General features: G+C 44.6%; 1 protein-coding gene across 4 annotated transcripts in view; it reads right to left on the minus strand.

The window, feature by feature from the left end:
- Positions 1-16167, minus strand: part of PRKAB2 (protein kinase AMP-activated non-catalytic subunit beta 2) — a 48210-nt gene that overhangs the window by 20797 nt on the left and 11246 nt on the right. For all 4 annotated transcript variants that reach the window (XM_030205484.1, XM_030205487.1, XM_030205485.1 and 1 more), the window contains exons 3-4: positions 12362-12528; positions 3357-3450 (exon numbers count right to left, since the gene is read on the minus strand). In XM_030205484.1, the coding sequence (XP_030061344.1) occupies positions 3357-3450; positions 12362-12528 (261 nt within the window). The remainder of the gene's footprint in view (positions 1-3356; positions 3451-12361; positions 12529-16167) is intronic.

A 16167-nucleotide genomic window follows, 5' to 3' on the forward strand; every position in this document is an offset into this window, starting at 1 on the left:
AACGAGAATGATCAGTTAGGGCCCCTTTTACAAAGCTGCGACAAAAGGGGGCCTGCGCCAGGGGCGTATCTGGCCTCCGGCGGTAGGGGGGGCCAGAGCCAGAGGGAGGGGGCACATTTAACCCCCCCTCCGCCATTACCGGACCCCCCCACCTCCACCAACGACTCTCTCCACCCCCCCTCCCGCTGCCAGCCCTCCCCCGCTGCCGTTTCTTACTTTTTGCGTCCGCTTCCTCCTGCGCCTTTAAAAATATTTCTTCAGCTGGCGGGGGACCCCAACCCCCGCCAGCCAACCCGAGGTGACAACTTGCAAGTTCTTCCTCCGCCGTCAGACTCCGAACTGGATTCAGACGCTTTCAACTCCAGCATGTTGGCCACGGCGGAGGAAGAACCTGCAAGTTGTCATCTCGGGTTGGCTGGCGGGGGTTGGGGTCCCCCGCCAGCTGAAGAAATATTTTTAAAGGCGCAGGAGGAAGCGGACGCAAAAGTAAGAAACGGCAGCGGGGGAGGGCTGGCGGCGGGAGGGGGGCCAGGGCGAAATCTGCGGGGGCCCAGGCCCCTGTGGCCCCACACAGATACGCCCCTGGCCTGCGCTAGCATGGCCCCCTTTTACTGCAGCGGGTAAAAGGCAGGTCTTTGGGTTTTTTTGAGGAATGGCTGTGCAGCAAGTGAAGCACTTGCAGTAGCAGCTATTTCAGAGGGGGAGCACTTATCGCCAGCCACTGAGGTGGTGGTAAGGGCTCCTGCGCTAACCCGGCGATAACCAAGCAGCGCACGGCACTGCCTGATTAACCCCGGGTAAACACCGGCGCTATAAAAATTAATATATTTTTGTAGCGCAGGATGACGCCTGCTGGGGGTGAGAACTACCAGTGGGCTGCTGTGGTAGCCCAACGGTACTTCCCTTTTAGAGAGAGATAAGCCCGCGTTGGGCTTACCCCTGCTTTATCAAAAGACCCTTTAATTTGCTACCAGTGTCAGGAGTCAGGACACAACAGCAAATACTGCAGGAATAAAAATGTGCCATCAGATAGAATAGGAAAATTGTGGAGAGCTTGGAGGGGATTTTTTTTTTTTTGTAAGACTGATAATTAGAAATATTTGTCACTGCCAGTGGAATAACTGCAGTGTTTGTAAATGGAGAAAAAAAGGACCTCAGAAGGCAAAATAGTTGATTACTTTTTTTTTTACTTATTTATATTTAATTTTCAAATTACAACCAAGATAACTCTTGATACATAGAAAATCAGCCCTTAATTGAAATAAAATAAAAAGGAAAACTTTCACCATTACTTAACAAATTAAGGAATGATACATCAATATACTTAGGATATAAGGAAAATAAGAATCAAAGAGGGGGAGAAGAAATAGAAGATACTCCAGTTAGCAGGAGAACATAAACTGGTAAGAAATTCTTAAACTGATCTGGATCTAGAAAAACATATGTCTTGGACTGAAACTTAACCAAATATTTGCATTGAAACTGAAGGAAAAACGTTCCTCCCAGTGCCAGAAGTTCAGGTTTCATGGCTAAAAAAAAGCCTTTTCTCCTGAGCTGTGTGGCCATGGACAGGTCAGGAAATATTTGAACTTTATGGCCCAGAAACTCAATATCTTTACAGCGAAAATATAATCTAAGGAGCCAGTTACGATCTGGCTCCAAAATAAAGGAATCAGTCAGAGTGACAGTAGATACCACAAGACCAGATGCTTCTAAAAAAAAACCCAGTTAGGTCAAAAGTGTCCGCAGACTGATGTTTCTTTGCTTCCTGAGATGGAGTGCCTCGCCATTCTGCATTGCAGACTGTACTAATAGATAGAATAGACTCTTTAGGAACTTGCAGATTTTCCATAATATATTTCTTCAGCATATCTATCGGTGTCAAAACAGGAGATCTAAGAAAATTAATAAATCGCAAATTTAACCTCCTTTCATAATTTTCCAAAGTCTCCAGTTTTTGATGAGCAATTGCTCGATCTTTAATCAATGACATCTGAACTTCTTTCATTGATGGCAAATCCTGAACTTTTGTAGGCCTTTTTTCATAATTAGATGTTTTAGTTTCAACTTGAGTCACACAATTTTCATACTGGGTAGCTGGCCATAGAAGAACTTCTCAATCTCGCTGAAACAAATCCAAATGCTGGAGCAAGGATTCCTCCATATCACCCATAACATTCCATAACTTCTCTAAGGTGACTTACTGTGGTTTCTTCCTCCGAATGAAACATTTGGAAGCTGGTTATCAGCTTGAGCAGATTGAGGCCCTCCCCCGATAGAACCCGCCTCGAGGACAACCACTGCTCTGCTCCTCACTGTTGCCAAAGGAATGGGTGCCCTGGTCCCATCTACAAGGTTCAGCCATGGCAGCAACTTCAGTATCCACCGGCTTACCACGCAGGAGCTCCTCAGTAACACTTCGAGGGTATGGAGGAGGGTCAGGATGTTCCAGGCTAAGGGTCGTGTTGAAGACACCAAGCTCTCATTCTCCTTCTGAGAGCACCCCCCCCACCTATCTTCGAGCCAACTGCAGGCGCTGTAAAACTCTAAATCTTCTTTGCAGCAGAGCAGGAGAACCAGTACTTCAGATAGGAAAGCCTGTGGTTTCCCCTTGTGCTTCACCATAATTTTCTCCGCAAAGCACCATGCACAGACAGAAAGAGATCATCAGCTTGCTGCTACGATCTTCACCATACATACATATTGTATTTCTTCCCCTGTCGATTATTAAATGGCAATTTTTTGTGTTATAGTCTTGTGGTACACCAGCATTCCCACAGATTTGTCTTCGTCAGAGTAAGACAATCCATGGTATCTTTCTCTGTACTGGTATCCAATGTCCAAAATCTCCCACCGTACAATCTATTACTGTACTTTCCATATTCCGCTTCTATCACACCTTCCCTCTTCTTATCTCACTTACTTCACAATACTAAACTAGCCCATGTCCTTTTGCATCTTCTCAGCCCAGCCATTAATATTACAAACACAATGTCTTTGGAGCTAGATGTCAAAGGTCAATCTGACACTCAGGGCCCTGTGTATAAAGGTGCGCTAGCATTTTTAGCGTGTGCTAAAAATTAGCGCATGCTAACCGTGCAGACACCCACAGGAATATTATAGGCATCTACACAGTGTGTGATAAAAATGCTAGAGCGCCTTTGTAAACAGGACCCTCAATGTACTCCTAAAGACTTGATGGTCTAAATAATTGATTTGCTAAAAAGCGTTATAAAATAAAAGATTATAGACATATATTTATTATCTGGAATCCAATCATGGTAAACAGCTGTGCTTGCTATCGAAACAGTACTGACACATTTTCTACACTGTTCCAAGAATCACTTCATATTTACCTCAGATGGGTCGTGCACCCATTGCCCATCCACAAAAAACTTGTACTGGTGTTCACCTTCTGGGAGATCGAGGACAGCAACAAAATCATTATGACTGGAGTGGCAATCCATCAGGGAATATAAAAGTTAAAAAGAAAGAAAATGTGAGAGAGAGAGAGTGACTGGAAGCTCATTCGTATTTGCAATAAAATATTGCTAAACTTCATTCTGTACTCCATTGAATACACATCAGCCATGCTGTGTCTGTTTCTAATGCTCATTCTCTGTTTCTTGTTCACCCTAGTTCCTCAGCAGGGACAGAGTAGCATTCTGTGTTTGGCAGGCCTGGGACCCCAGACCTTCCCCATTCATGATACCTACACTTACTACATAGTTTGTTACCTTTAGATTGTAAGCTCTCTTGAGCAGGGACTGTCCTTCCCCATGTTTAAACTTGTACAGCGCTGCGTAACCCTGGCAGCGCTATAGAAATGCTAAGTAGTAGTAGTAGTAGTAAGTCATGTTGGGTAAGCCAACAACAATGTTTCAATAAGAAGTTATAATGCACCCTTTACTCTGGATCGTACTCATTTCAATACAATACAATATGGATTCTTGTATAGCGCTATCACCCATCAAATTGATTCAATACGGGGTATAGGAATTACAAACATAAAAATGTATTTTCTTAATTATTCCTTCATGATAAATTTCCAGAAACAAAAAATGTCTTTACCCTGCTCCATAACCTCATATAATTTGTTCCAACTCTAACGGAAGTGAGTTCCAGCTAATGGTGGCCTGATAAAAAATTGTTAAAGAATTCTTTTTTCTTTTTTGTAATTCTTAACTCGTTTTGCCAATGGAAAATGTAAGGCTAAGTCTGTGCACTCCTTTTGTATTCCTTTTCCATCAGTTCTCTTTCTTGGACACTCTATCTACTCTCTTGCTTCTTTATACTCATACATCTCTAGTTCCTTCTTTCTCACTGCCCTTATCTCACTTCTGTCTCATGCTCCCATTTTTCCGCCCCCCTTTCCTCTCACTCCAGTCCAACTCCATCATGCTGCTCCCCTTTCCACCTTTCAGTTCCCTGCTCTCCATCTGATTCTCCATTTGCTGTTATCCTACCCAGAGAAACCTGGAATTTAGTGCACCTTCAGGATCATTAAACCACAGGAGATGGGAATAGGAGCTATACTGCCCAATTAGCAAAATTTCTGAGTGATTTACAATATGCACTAAAATAAGGAAAAGAAATTACAATATCAAAAAGGGTAGCAAGAAATAGTCAAGAATCATGTTGCAGGAATTCAGGGCATAGAGGCTATGTTACAAATGCATTCCTAAATAGAAATGTCTTAAAGTCAATCTTAAATTTTGTCAGACCACTTTCTAGTCTTAATAGTAGTGGGGAGTGCATTCCATAATGTAGGTCCAGTAACTGAAAAGATCTGAGTTTGTATTGTATCTAAGCAAATGTACCTAAAGGAAAGGACTACCAAACAATTTTGGTGAGCGGAACATAGAGGGGTATTTTTGAACAAGGACGCCCATCTGTAAGGGCGCCCATCTCTGAGGACGTCCCCGTGAAGGGGCGAGGCATCCCGTATTATCGAAACAGGGTGTCCATCTTTCGTTTCGATAATACGGTCGGGGATGCCCAAATCTCAACATTTAGGTCGACCTAAATGTTGAGATGGTCGACTTTAGAGATGGGAGACCTCGGTTTTCACAAATATGGGATAAGCAAGCGAGATACAGAGGTTCACCTGAGTAATGCACCCAGTGCTTTTTTTGTAGGAAAAAAAAGGTACTGGTACTCATTATGGGTGGGGGTCACCATCTATGGCGCCACCCCTCTGGTAGCCACACCCCTTATACCAGCTGTGGCGCATATAAGCAGTACCATTGAAAATACTATACCTGTATAGGAGAAAAAAATAACTTGTGATTTTTTTTTAATTATAAATAATTTATGTAAGCTGTTACAGCTCCAGTATACTCAGTGCAAAATAAGACAGCAGATATAAATTCTCAAACTGGACATCTTCCAAACACTAAAATGAAAATAAAATGATTTTTCTACCTTTGTTGTCTGGTGACTTTGTTTTTCTCATCATTTTGGTCCCAGTCTCTGATTCTGCTGCTCTCTATCTGTTCCCTTAACTCCGTTTCCAAGGCTTCCTTTCCATTCATTTCTTTACTTTCCTCCTTTCTTGCCTACATTCATAGGTAAAAGCTGGGTCCTCCGCAGACTTAACTAGAGGAGGTATAGAGTGGATCCAGCTTTTGCCTATTTTATCCATCCATGTCCAGTTTTTCTCCTCTTTTCCCTTTCCCTTATCTCGTCAGTATGCATCTCCTTCCTCTTTCCATCCATGTCCAGCATTTTTCCTCTCCTCCTCCATCCATGTCCAGCATTTCTCTTCTCTCCTCCTCTCCATCCATGTTCATCTCACTTCCTCTCTCTTCCCTCCCCTCCATCTGTCCAGCATTTCAACTCTCTCCCCTCTCCTCCATCCATGTCCAGCATTTCAACTCTCTCCCCTCTCCTCCATCCATGTCCAGAATTTCTCCTCTCTCCCCTAAATCCATATGATTCTCCTCCTTTGTCTTCCCTCCCCTCCATCCATGTCCAGCATTTCTCCTGTCCCCCTCCACTCCATCCATGTGCATCTACTTCCTCTGTCTTCCCTCCCCTCCAATGTCCAGTACTTCTCCTCTCTCCCTTCCCCTCCAACTGTGTGCATCTCCTCCCTCTGTCTTTCCTTCCCTCCAAGTTTCTCCCCTCTTCTCAGCCCTCCACTCCATCCATGTCCAGCATTTCTCCTCTCACCCCTCCCCTCCATCCATGTGCATCCCCTTCCTTTCTTCCCTCTCCTCCATTTTCAGGATTTTCCTGCCCTCCCCTCCATCCATCCATGTCCAACAACTCTGCTCTCTCCCCTGCCCTCCCCTCCCATCCATGTCCAGCGATTCTCCTCTGTCCTCCCCTCCCAATCGTGTCCAGCGACTCTCCTCTCTCCCCTGCCCTCTCCTCCATGTCCAGCGATTCTCCTCTGCCCTCCCCTAACCATCCATGTCCAACGATATTTCCTCTCTCCCCTGTCCTCCCCTCCCCTCTATGTCCAGCGATACTCCTTCCTTGTCATCTATACCAGACCAGTCCAGACTAATGGGGGGCTGAAGCAAAGCAGTTTCCCAAATAGGGGGGGGGGGGGGGGGGGAGAAAAGAAGAATGCAGAAAGTTGAAAAATCAACAAAGCTATACACACAGCAAAAAACTGATCAGCAGAAAAAGATTCGAATATCCGAACCACCAGGCTACCAAAATGGAACAGAGTTAGACACTAGAAAAAGAACTGAAGCCGTAGGACGTAAAACAAATTTCCTGAGCAAAATAAAAATTACATATCCCTGTCCCAAGAGTAGCAAAAGAAGCAGCAAAAGATACTCATGCCAAAGGACCCCCCGTTGGAAGGAAGGCAACAGTCGTATCTGAGCAACAAGGAGAAGAACTGTCTCTCCTAGACCAGGATCCACTTCTCCCAACCCTGGCAGGACAAAGACTAACTCCCAAACCTGCCGGTCTGCCTTGAGTGCAAGATGGTGGAATGAAGCGACCCTAACAAGTACTAGGAGTATGCAACCCCAAACAGTGCGCCACACTTCATAGAAGAAAGGAAGCAAGGCCCAGGAACCACCCAGACCCGCGCCTAGTGAGAGAATCAAACTCCACAGAAGAAGAAGAGACTCCAGAGTCGAGAGAAGCAACTAACTGGAGCGCTAGTCTCTCCAGAACCATGAAGAAAAAGGGCAGCAGCATACTAGGGTACAACCGTAGAAAGAGTACTCCTCAACTAGCTTGCTCTGGACTTAGGGATGAAAGACAGAACCAAGAGAACAAAAGGAGACAAAAGGAGAGTCAAGAGCCACACTGAGGAGAAAAGACCCCCAAGGTGCCAAGAGGTCACAAAAGGAGCAGAGACTAATTCAAACTCCAGCAATGGAGAAGCTTCTCGCCAGCCACCAAGAGGCTACGGCAAGAAAAGGTGCCACAGGAATGGTAGCTAACAGGAGACAAGACAGCCTTATCTAGCAGTCTAAACTGCGGTATGCCACAGCTGCTGAGAAGGTACTGTATCCAACCCGCACAAAAAAACTGGGGTTGACCGACAAGGTGAAACAGTGCCCAACAGGCAAAGGTGAAAATATGCTCCACAGTCAGAGACTGAACTGTGCTCAAGGGACAGAAAAGAAGCTACACTCATCAGGCAGAGTAGGATCCGAGCTCAATGAGAACAAATGGATTTGCACTCAAAGCACACAAACTGAGTCACACACCACGGGCAGAGAAAGAGTTGCACACCTCTGGCAAAGATAGAAATGCACTGAACAAGCAGAGTAACAGACGGAGGATGAGCAGTGCCCCACTGAAAGGCCTGGATGTTAGAGGTACCTGCAGAACTCTGAAGCTGCGGTAGCGATGGAACTGTGTATATAACGCAAACAAGGAGATGCTTTCCACAAGCAAACAAGGAGCTGTGCTCCGGACGCCAGCAAGGAACTGCGCTCCAGACACCAGCAAGGAACTGCGCTCCAGACACCAGCAAGAAGCAGCGCTCCACAAGCCGACAAGAAGCTATGCTTCCTACGCAGACAAGAAGCTGTGTAGCACCTGCAGTCACAGAGCTGTGCTCCACTTCACCCAATTTGCAGAGAAGAGTTGTGCTAAACATACAGAGATGGAGCTACACTAAACAGGTGGTGGAGCTGTGCTAGAATGTCTAGTTGATGACCTTTATTTTGAGACTGGGTATCAGTAGATAAAGAAGGAAGGGAAAATTGACAAATGTTCAGGAAGTTCAAAAAGCTTTTGGTATTAGGATCATTTGGTTTTTCCAGGTGTAAGTTGATGTCACTTGCTATTAGAACATTATCTGAATGAACGCAAGTGTTGGAGATGAATTTGGTGATTTCCTATTCGGCTTTATTCCAGCTACCTGGAGAGCAGTATAATCAGAAGTGTAGCCAGGTTGTGATGCCAGGGGAAGTGGAGAGGTGCACACACGCACTGAATAGGTGCAACAAATCGCCTGAAAAATAGGCGGTGACGCCGTTCAAAGTCTGTTTGGGGGAGCGGTCGGTCCCCTGGTGCCCCACCTAGCTATGCCATTGGGTATAATGACAGCAAACTGATTTGCTTGTATAATGAATCATCAGGAGACAACCTCTAGATTTGGAGACTGCAATTTTGAGAATGGATGAACTTTAAAGAAAGATTTGTAAATTATGGCTAAACCTCTGCCCCTTTTCTTATTTCTAGGAAGGTAAGATATCTTATATTCTGGAGGTGTTAAGACCCGGGTAGTGAGCCCTTGTGCCACGACTGAGCACGGTAGAAGAAGGGCAGTGCCGTACTCGGTCAGGCAGCCGGCCAACCCTTAGCTTCACCTGGGAAGCGACCACCGTTCCCCGGGAGTTGAGCCCCCAGGTGCGGGTGGCCACCAGGACTTCGGGATACAGATGGGGTTGGACAGCCACTGACCTGGCTGGCAGGTAGTCGAGAACAGTCCTAGGGTCTAGGCAGGCAGCAACACAGCGGGTAGTCGGGTTCAGTCCAAGGGTCTAGGCAGGCAGCAACACAGCGGGTAGTCAAGTTCAGTCCAAGGGTCTAGGCGGGCAGCAACACAGCGGGTAGTCAAGTTCAGTCCAAGGGTCTAGGCAGGCAGCAACACAGCGGGTAGTCAAGTTCAGTCCAAGGGTCAATCCGGAAAGCAAGCACGTAGGCAGCAAAGCACACAATATCAAGCACCAAACCTCTATAGCAATAGAAGCCGAAGCGAAGACTGAAGGCAACTGCAGTTCTTAAATAGTTCCTCCGTCAGCAGTAACTCTGACCAGCTGGAGAGAATGATCCAGATTGGTGGCCGCTGGAAAAAGGTGGAGCAGCAGCGAAAGGCGGCCAATCCCGTACCATCAGGCGCAGCGAGGGAATCGCGCGGGAAGCAAGCCCTACTTCCGGAATGCCAACAGTCCGCGTGGCTGGCCACCACGGCCATTACAATATGGCCGCCCAACGTCAGCATGGCCGGCCTATCATGACCTGTCGCCACGATCGGACAGAACAATGGCATGGCCGGCCATCATGACCGGACAGAGCAAGAATGCCGCTGACAGCCCGCATGGCTGGCCACCGTTACCGGGATAGCACTCAGAGGCGAACCGGCCTGCTGTGGTAGCCTTTAACTGCAGGTGAGGGACGTAACAGGAGGACAAAAGTCATGCAAAACAGGGTCTTCCAGATAGTGCAACCAGGTCTCCATGATTAAGGCTATGCCAAATTGAGCTTCTTCTACCCAGTCTTTAATGATAGTAGCTTTGTTGACAAGTGATCTAGTGTTTATATACCCTACTGCCAATGGAAGATAGGTATTTGAGATATTATGAGACAGCATAATTTTAATTAGTTGACATTTAGGTTGAGACAATTTTGCTTCACGTTTATTTGGGATAACTAACTATTTAAGGTAAGAAATTATCCTTGTAGTTAGGATAACCCACTTTTAAGAGTTGGAGTTCACTTTTCCCCTATAAGGGTCCCAGTTGATATACTGTCTAGGGGTGTAGAGTACTGGGATATTATGGAATATTTCATATGCATTTGTTTGGAGGCTTATTAGCCATAACAGGAAAGTTATGTAAGGTAGCCAGCAAATTAGTCTAAATGAAAGTTGAATTACGTGAAATAAGCCTGAAAAAGTAGCTGAAATTGATGTTCTTGTTCAGCACAGTTCCGGGATTTGTTTTATTAAACTATGAAAATCAAGAGCTTCTAGCATTATACCAAGATCAAGGCACCATCAAGTACAGAAGTGGGCAAAATCTTTTGAGGGTGCTGTACGAAGTTCTAATACTGAGAGTATTTCCCTAAGAACTGTGTCAAATAAGCCATGTAGACGGGCCCCAAGTTTTAAACTTCTTTACCTATTAAACATAAGAATGATGTTCCTTTTCCTTTTCACTTATAATAATTTTTAATTGTAAACCGCATACATGTATGACAATACGCAGTATTTCAAGCTTTAATAAACTTGAAACTTCAATTTATTACAATGCTTGACCTGTCCCCAACTCTCATACCCCGAATGAATTAATTAATGTTAGATTCTTGATGTACTGCCTTTCTGTGGTACAACCAGAGTGGTTTACATATATTATTATGCAGGTATTTTCTGTCCTCAGTGCGGTCACATTCTGAAGTCTTTTAGTCCATGGGTTCTTACTTGGCCAGTGAAAAACTGGCCTGAGCACTGAAATTAGCAAAAAAAAAAAAAAATTTACATTTCATCAAAAGCATATCAAAATGATCCTATTAGCATTAATATAAAGGAACTTGGGCAAAATCAAATCTGCTCCTACAAATCTTCATAAATGGGGAGCTTCCTTAAACACTCCTCCCTATAACGATTTAGTCCCAGCATGACCCTCCCTCATCTCCTTGGAACTGCAGATTATCTAATAATACCACAAAGGTTCCTGCTCTCATCGAAGTTCCTCATCACTATAGTGAAAGGATTCATTCCTGGTTCCAAGTATGTTACTGGTGCCAACATGCAACCTGGGTCCTTCCCATGCTCCATCATCTGTCAGTCCCCAAGAATCTCATGACCATATGTTTCTCAAGATCAAGTCTGGACACTGCTACACTTGTTTGGTTAACATTAGAATCACCAAGTTCTAGATTACTTCCTTTGTATGAACAAGAATCTGCCTCCTCTGTGCTCCAGCACTAGCCACACTCTCCCTTCCAATCCTGACAGCAGAAAAAAAAGACCAACTGACTCATGAAGTCTGCCCAGGTATTTCTGTCTGCACTGCATGGGTCCATTCTAGCTGCCAGCTGTAGAATCTTGCATGATATTGTTTCTAATCCCAGTCAGTTTTTGTAGTTTTCATTGGTTCTCTGCTATCCTGGGCAAATAAACACAGGCTCCAAAATACAATCCAACATCCAGTCTCCTCCCATCCCCATCTACATCAGTGGAGATCCCCAAGTTCTAGTGTTATCTGCTTTAGCATCCTCTTTGTTTTACCTCTGACATCTCTCTCTCTCTCTATTCCTGCTTCCTGGCAAAATACTGCCATTTCAATTTGTTGACAGGAAATTTGAGAGGATCAAAGAATAAAGTTATCGTGGTAAAAATTGCAGAACCTGAGTGTGCAGCTCCATGCACATGCCAGAGCCACGCTGAGCTCAGAACCCACTGAATTCATTCTGAAGTGGAATGCTGAAGCTAGCAAGCAAAACCTTTATCTAAATTTAAAAAGCACAATCATTCTGAGGGAGAAACAGACTTAGCAAAACAAATCAGGGTGCCAGGTAAAGAGGGAATAGTTATTCACCCTTTCAAAGGATACTGTGACTAGGGGATACTCCATGAAACTAACAGGTAGCAGACTTAAAACAAATGTACAGTTAAGCTTTGATGCTAAAAAATGCAGTCAAGGCAGTCTGCCCAGCTGGGTTAAAAAATGACTTAGACAAATTCCTGGAGGAAAAAATCCATAAATTGTTAATAGCCATGTAGGTTTGGGAAAGTGAGCAATAAGGAATGGTCTACTCTGTGAGATCCCAGGCCACTGCTGGAGACAGAATGCTGGGTTTAAGGGACTGCAAACCAGACCCAGTATGGCATTTCCTATGTTCTTAAGTAAAACTAAAGCTGGATCACTAGGATGATGGACTTAAACTTGGAACTGTCCTATATTTTCCATTCAGAAATAAGGGATTTGGATCTTTGAGTAAGCAAGAGCTGGAATTGTTTGTCTAGCAAGGTTGAGTACGTAACATCAATGGACATATCAAAGAGAACATGAAATATATTCCTAAGAACACTGGAAATTAATGTGCATGATAGGCAAAATTATTGTAATAGAAATCAGAAGATGAGTGAATTTTAGAAGCAGCAGTCTTGACCTTTTATGCTGTCCAGTAACTCATATAAAGTTCTTTCCTTTACCTTTTGATTAGAGGAATCTTGGTGCTCCAGTTGTTAAATGATCCCGATATGAAAACCTCCTTTCCACCTTCAGACCAACGAATCACTGTGGGACGTGCCTGCTGTGTTGGTTTCAGGGAATTCTCAGAATCAGGCTGCCAGGAAATAAACTCCTTATCACCCAAAATCTGCCAATAGAAAGCACAGCTGTCATTGCAAAATTCCTGAGCACTGAAAATGTAATTTAAACTGAATCATGAACTGTCACAACAGGCTCTACAGGGCCCATATCAAGACAAACAGCCTCAAATTGTTTCACAGGACTAAATACTGTCTCAAAGATGTTCAAGGAGTGGAGGAACAGCTAAATGGCTAGAGCAGTGAGCTAAAACCAGGTTCAAATCCTACTGCAGATCCTTATGATTTTGGGCAAATCACTTATCCTCCATTGCCTCAAGAGGAATAGATTGCAAGCCCTCTGTGTACCTGAATGTAACTCCCCTTGAGCTATTACTGAAAAAGGTGCGCGCTAAAACCAAAATAAACCTACACTTAAATACAATTTCCAACTCTTTTTGGATTCATGATAGCTCAATGTCTAATTAAAGCACATCATAGGGGTCAGCCTAGGGGCTCAGTGACAATGCTGTGCCCTGCCATGGTAGATTTCTAAATTTGATTCCAGGATCATGTCCTCTACTTCCTAGGCCAGCTGGGAGGGAGTCGCACCTATTGTGCAATGGTGTCAACTAGTGGTTGGACTTAGGGCTTATGACTGCAGGGTTGCGTGATGACTGAAATAAAGTAGACCGGGAAAGCAGATCAAATAGAAGAATCATCCCCAGGTAGATGTGAATGAAAGCTCATGATGCTGTAGCACCGGCCTGTCCAAGTTCAGTCCTCAAAGGTCACAAACAGGCCAGGTTTTCAGGATATCCGATATCTTGAAAACCTGGCCTGTTTGTGGCCCTCGAAATCTGAACTTAGACCAGCCTTTTGTAGCACAATAGCTGGAAGCCCGAAAGAGCAGAGGAAATTGTCAGATCACAAAAAAACCCCAAAATATACAACACAGGATTTATAAACATCCCGTGGCCACTTTACCCATCCATGTGGCATTTCTGAGGTCATCCTGCCATACCACAGCTAGCCTAATGGGCAAGGGGGTAACAGCATGAACCCCTACCATGCTCTCTCTGCCCTGCATCACCAGCCGGTAAATGGGGTGGGAATCTCCTCACCAGCCCTTCAAATGGGGCACAGAGTCCCACAGAGTGAGGCTCATTGCTTCCCAACTGCACCACTGGCTCAGATATCCTTCCTTGCTTTCAAGCTGTGGCACACAAAAAACACCACTCATTACCCTCCAACCACTGCATTCCCTCCAGTTGGTTGGGTGGCTGGGAATTCCATCCCTACTTCCTAAGCGCACATCTGCCCTATGATTTTAGCAATGTTTCACCACCCCCTGCATAAGAATAGGTCACCATGGGAACACGGGAAGGAACCAGAAGGCAAACCCATTAGGGGTGTCTGCCTGATGCCATATTATGCTAGGCACCATGGCCTGGTGTATGGAGGATGGTATGGGAGTTGCGTTCCAAGACGTATGAAGAGAGACTTGCTGACCTGAACATGTATACTCTGGAGGAAAGGAGGAACAGGGGTGATATGATACAGACGTTCAAATATTTGAAAGGTATTAATCCGCAAACGAATCTTTTCCGGAGATGGGAAGGCGGTAGAACGAGAGGACATGAAATCAGATTGAAGGGGGGCAGACTCAGGAAAGATGTCAGGAAGTATTTCTTCACGGAGAGGGTGGTGTATGCTTGGAATGCCCTCCCGCGGGAGGTGGTGGAGATGAAAACAGTAACGGAATTCAAGCATGCGTGGGACAGGCATAAAGGAATCCTGTGCAGAAGGAATGGATCCACAGAAGCTTAGCTGAAATTGGGTGGCGGGGGGAAGAGGGGTTGGTGGTTGAGAGGCTAGGATGGGGGAGGGCAGACTTATACGGGGTCTGTGCCGGAGCCGGTGATGGGAGGCGGGAAATACTGCTGCACAGACTTATACGGTCTGTGCCCTGAAAAAGACAGGTACAAATCAAGGTAAGGTATACACATATGAGTTTATCGTGGGCAGACTAGATGGACCGGGCAGGTCTTTTTCTGCCGTCATCTACTATGTTACTATGTCATCACTGACAGATCAAGGAGGAGGTGATCCACCAATGTGGATGAACACTAACTCCCACGAGAAAACAACAGTTAAAAGGAAGTGGGAAGTGGACCAATGACTCCAGGGAGACGGGATACTGATGTATAAAGTACCACTTTATTCACAGACTCAGTATCCCGTCTCCCTGGAGTCATTGGTCCACTTCCCACTTCCTTTTAACAACAATCACTGACAGATCATCACTGAGATACTTGATCGCCTAACACTTCATCACAGAGACACTTCATCGCTTGGCAGTTCATTACTGACACATTTCATCACATGACACTTCATCACATATTCAAGTTAAAAATGAATTCAAATTATATATGTAGAAAACTTAGAGCAAATGGGAGAGGTGCCAGCACACATCCATGTTTGTTCTTTTGCATCTAAATATGAGATTCACTAAAACTTCATACATATAACATTTTCGTGAAGCTCATGTTTAGGAACAGAACAGCGTTTTCATCACCTTAATCTGCCACATCACCCTGCAACACTTCAACACTGCAGATATTTCATCACATATTTAAATTAAATGCAATCAGATTATATGCGTGCACAATTTGCAGCAAATGGGGAGGGGAGTGTTCTGGTAATTCCAGCTTCTTTGTGCGCATGTCCAAAGGAAACCAGAAGTGTCAGCATATATTGTAACCTGTTCTTTCGTGCCTAAATATGATCCTCGCTAAACACATACTGAAGCCAGGCACCCCCTGATTTTCTTTCCTGTTTTATCTAAATAGGTCTCCAAGATGCTGCCTTGCTTCCTCCCCTCACTCCGTCCCCACCCTCCCCTCCCCAACCCAACTGTAACTGTGCTATGTAATTGCCTGTCAAGGTTTTGTCCTTTCATCACCTTTGTATTTCCATACATATTCATTTTGCGTTATGTGATATGTACTATTTTAAATGTAAATATCTTTGCTCAATTTGCAGCACATTTAGCTTTCTATGTGTGATGACGGGTTCAGTGATGAAAATGCTGCTCATCTGCACCTAAATATAAGCCTCATGAAAAAATTAAGCATAAGTAGTTTTAGCAAGCTGCAAAAGAACAGGTGCATGCCCCCACCATTACCGTTTTCTGCGCACATAATTTGAATACATTTAGTTTGAGTATATGATGAAGTTTCATGTGATGAAATGTCCAAAGTCCACAGTAATAAAGTGTTGGCTGCCAGTGCCAGGTGATAAAATGTCTCAGTGATGAACTATCAGGTGATGAACTGTTGCCAAACTCCATGGCCCAGGGACACTTTCTTTTCCTGACTGAGAGGGAAGAATAGTAGCATGTCCTAGAGGTCTGTACCCGAACCAGTGTAGTTTAACATATTCATTAACGGTCTGGAAGAGACAATAACTGATCATATTTCTAAATGAAGGAGAAATTAGGTCTTACCTGATAATTTTCTTTCCTTTAGTCCTTCCCACTATTCCAGAACCTGTGGGGATAGTTGTGTTCATCAACCAGCAGGTGGAGATAAAGAACTGAAAATTGAGCTGAGACACAGCTCTCTTGGCTTCCAGTTCAGCTTCTCAGTATTTACGCAGACAAGCAGTAAGGAGAAATTCAGAATACACAAAACAACTTTATACAACTC

Source organism: Microcaecilia unicolor, chromosome 6 (genome assembly GCF_901765095.1).
Source record: "Microcaecilia unicolor chromosome 6, aMicUni1.1, whole genome shotgun sequence".
Lineage (NCBI taxonomy): Eukaryota > Metazoa > Chordata > Amphibia > Gymnophiona > Siphonopidae > Microcaecilia > Microcaecilia unicolor.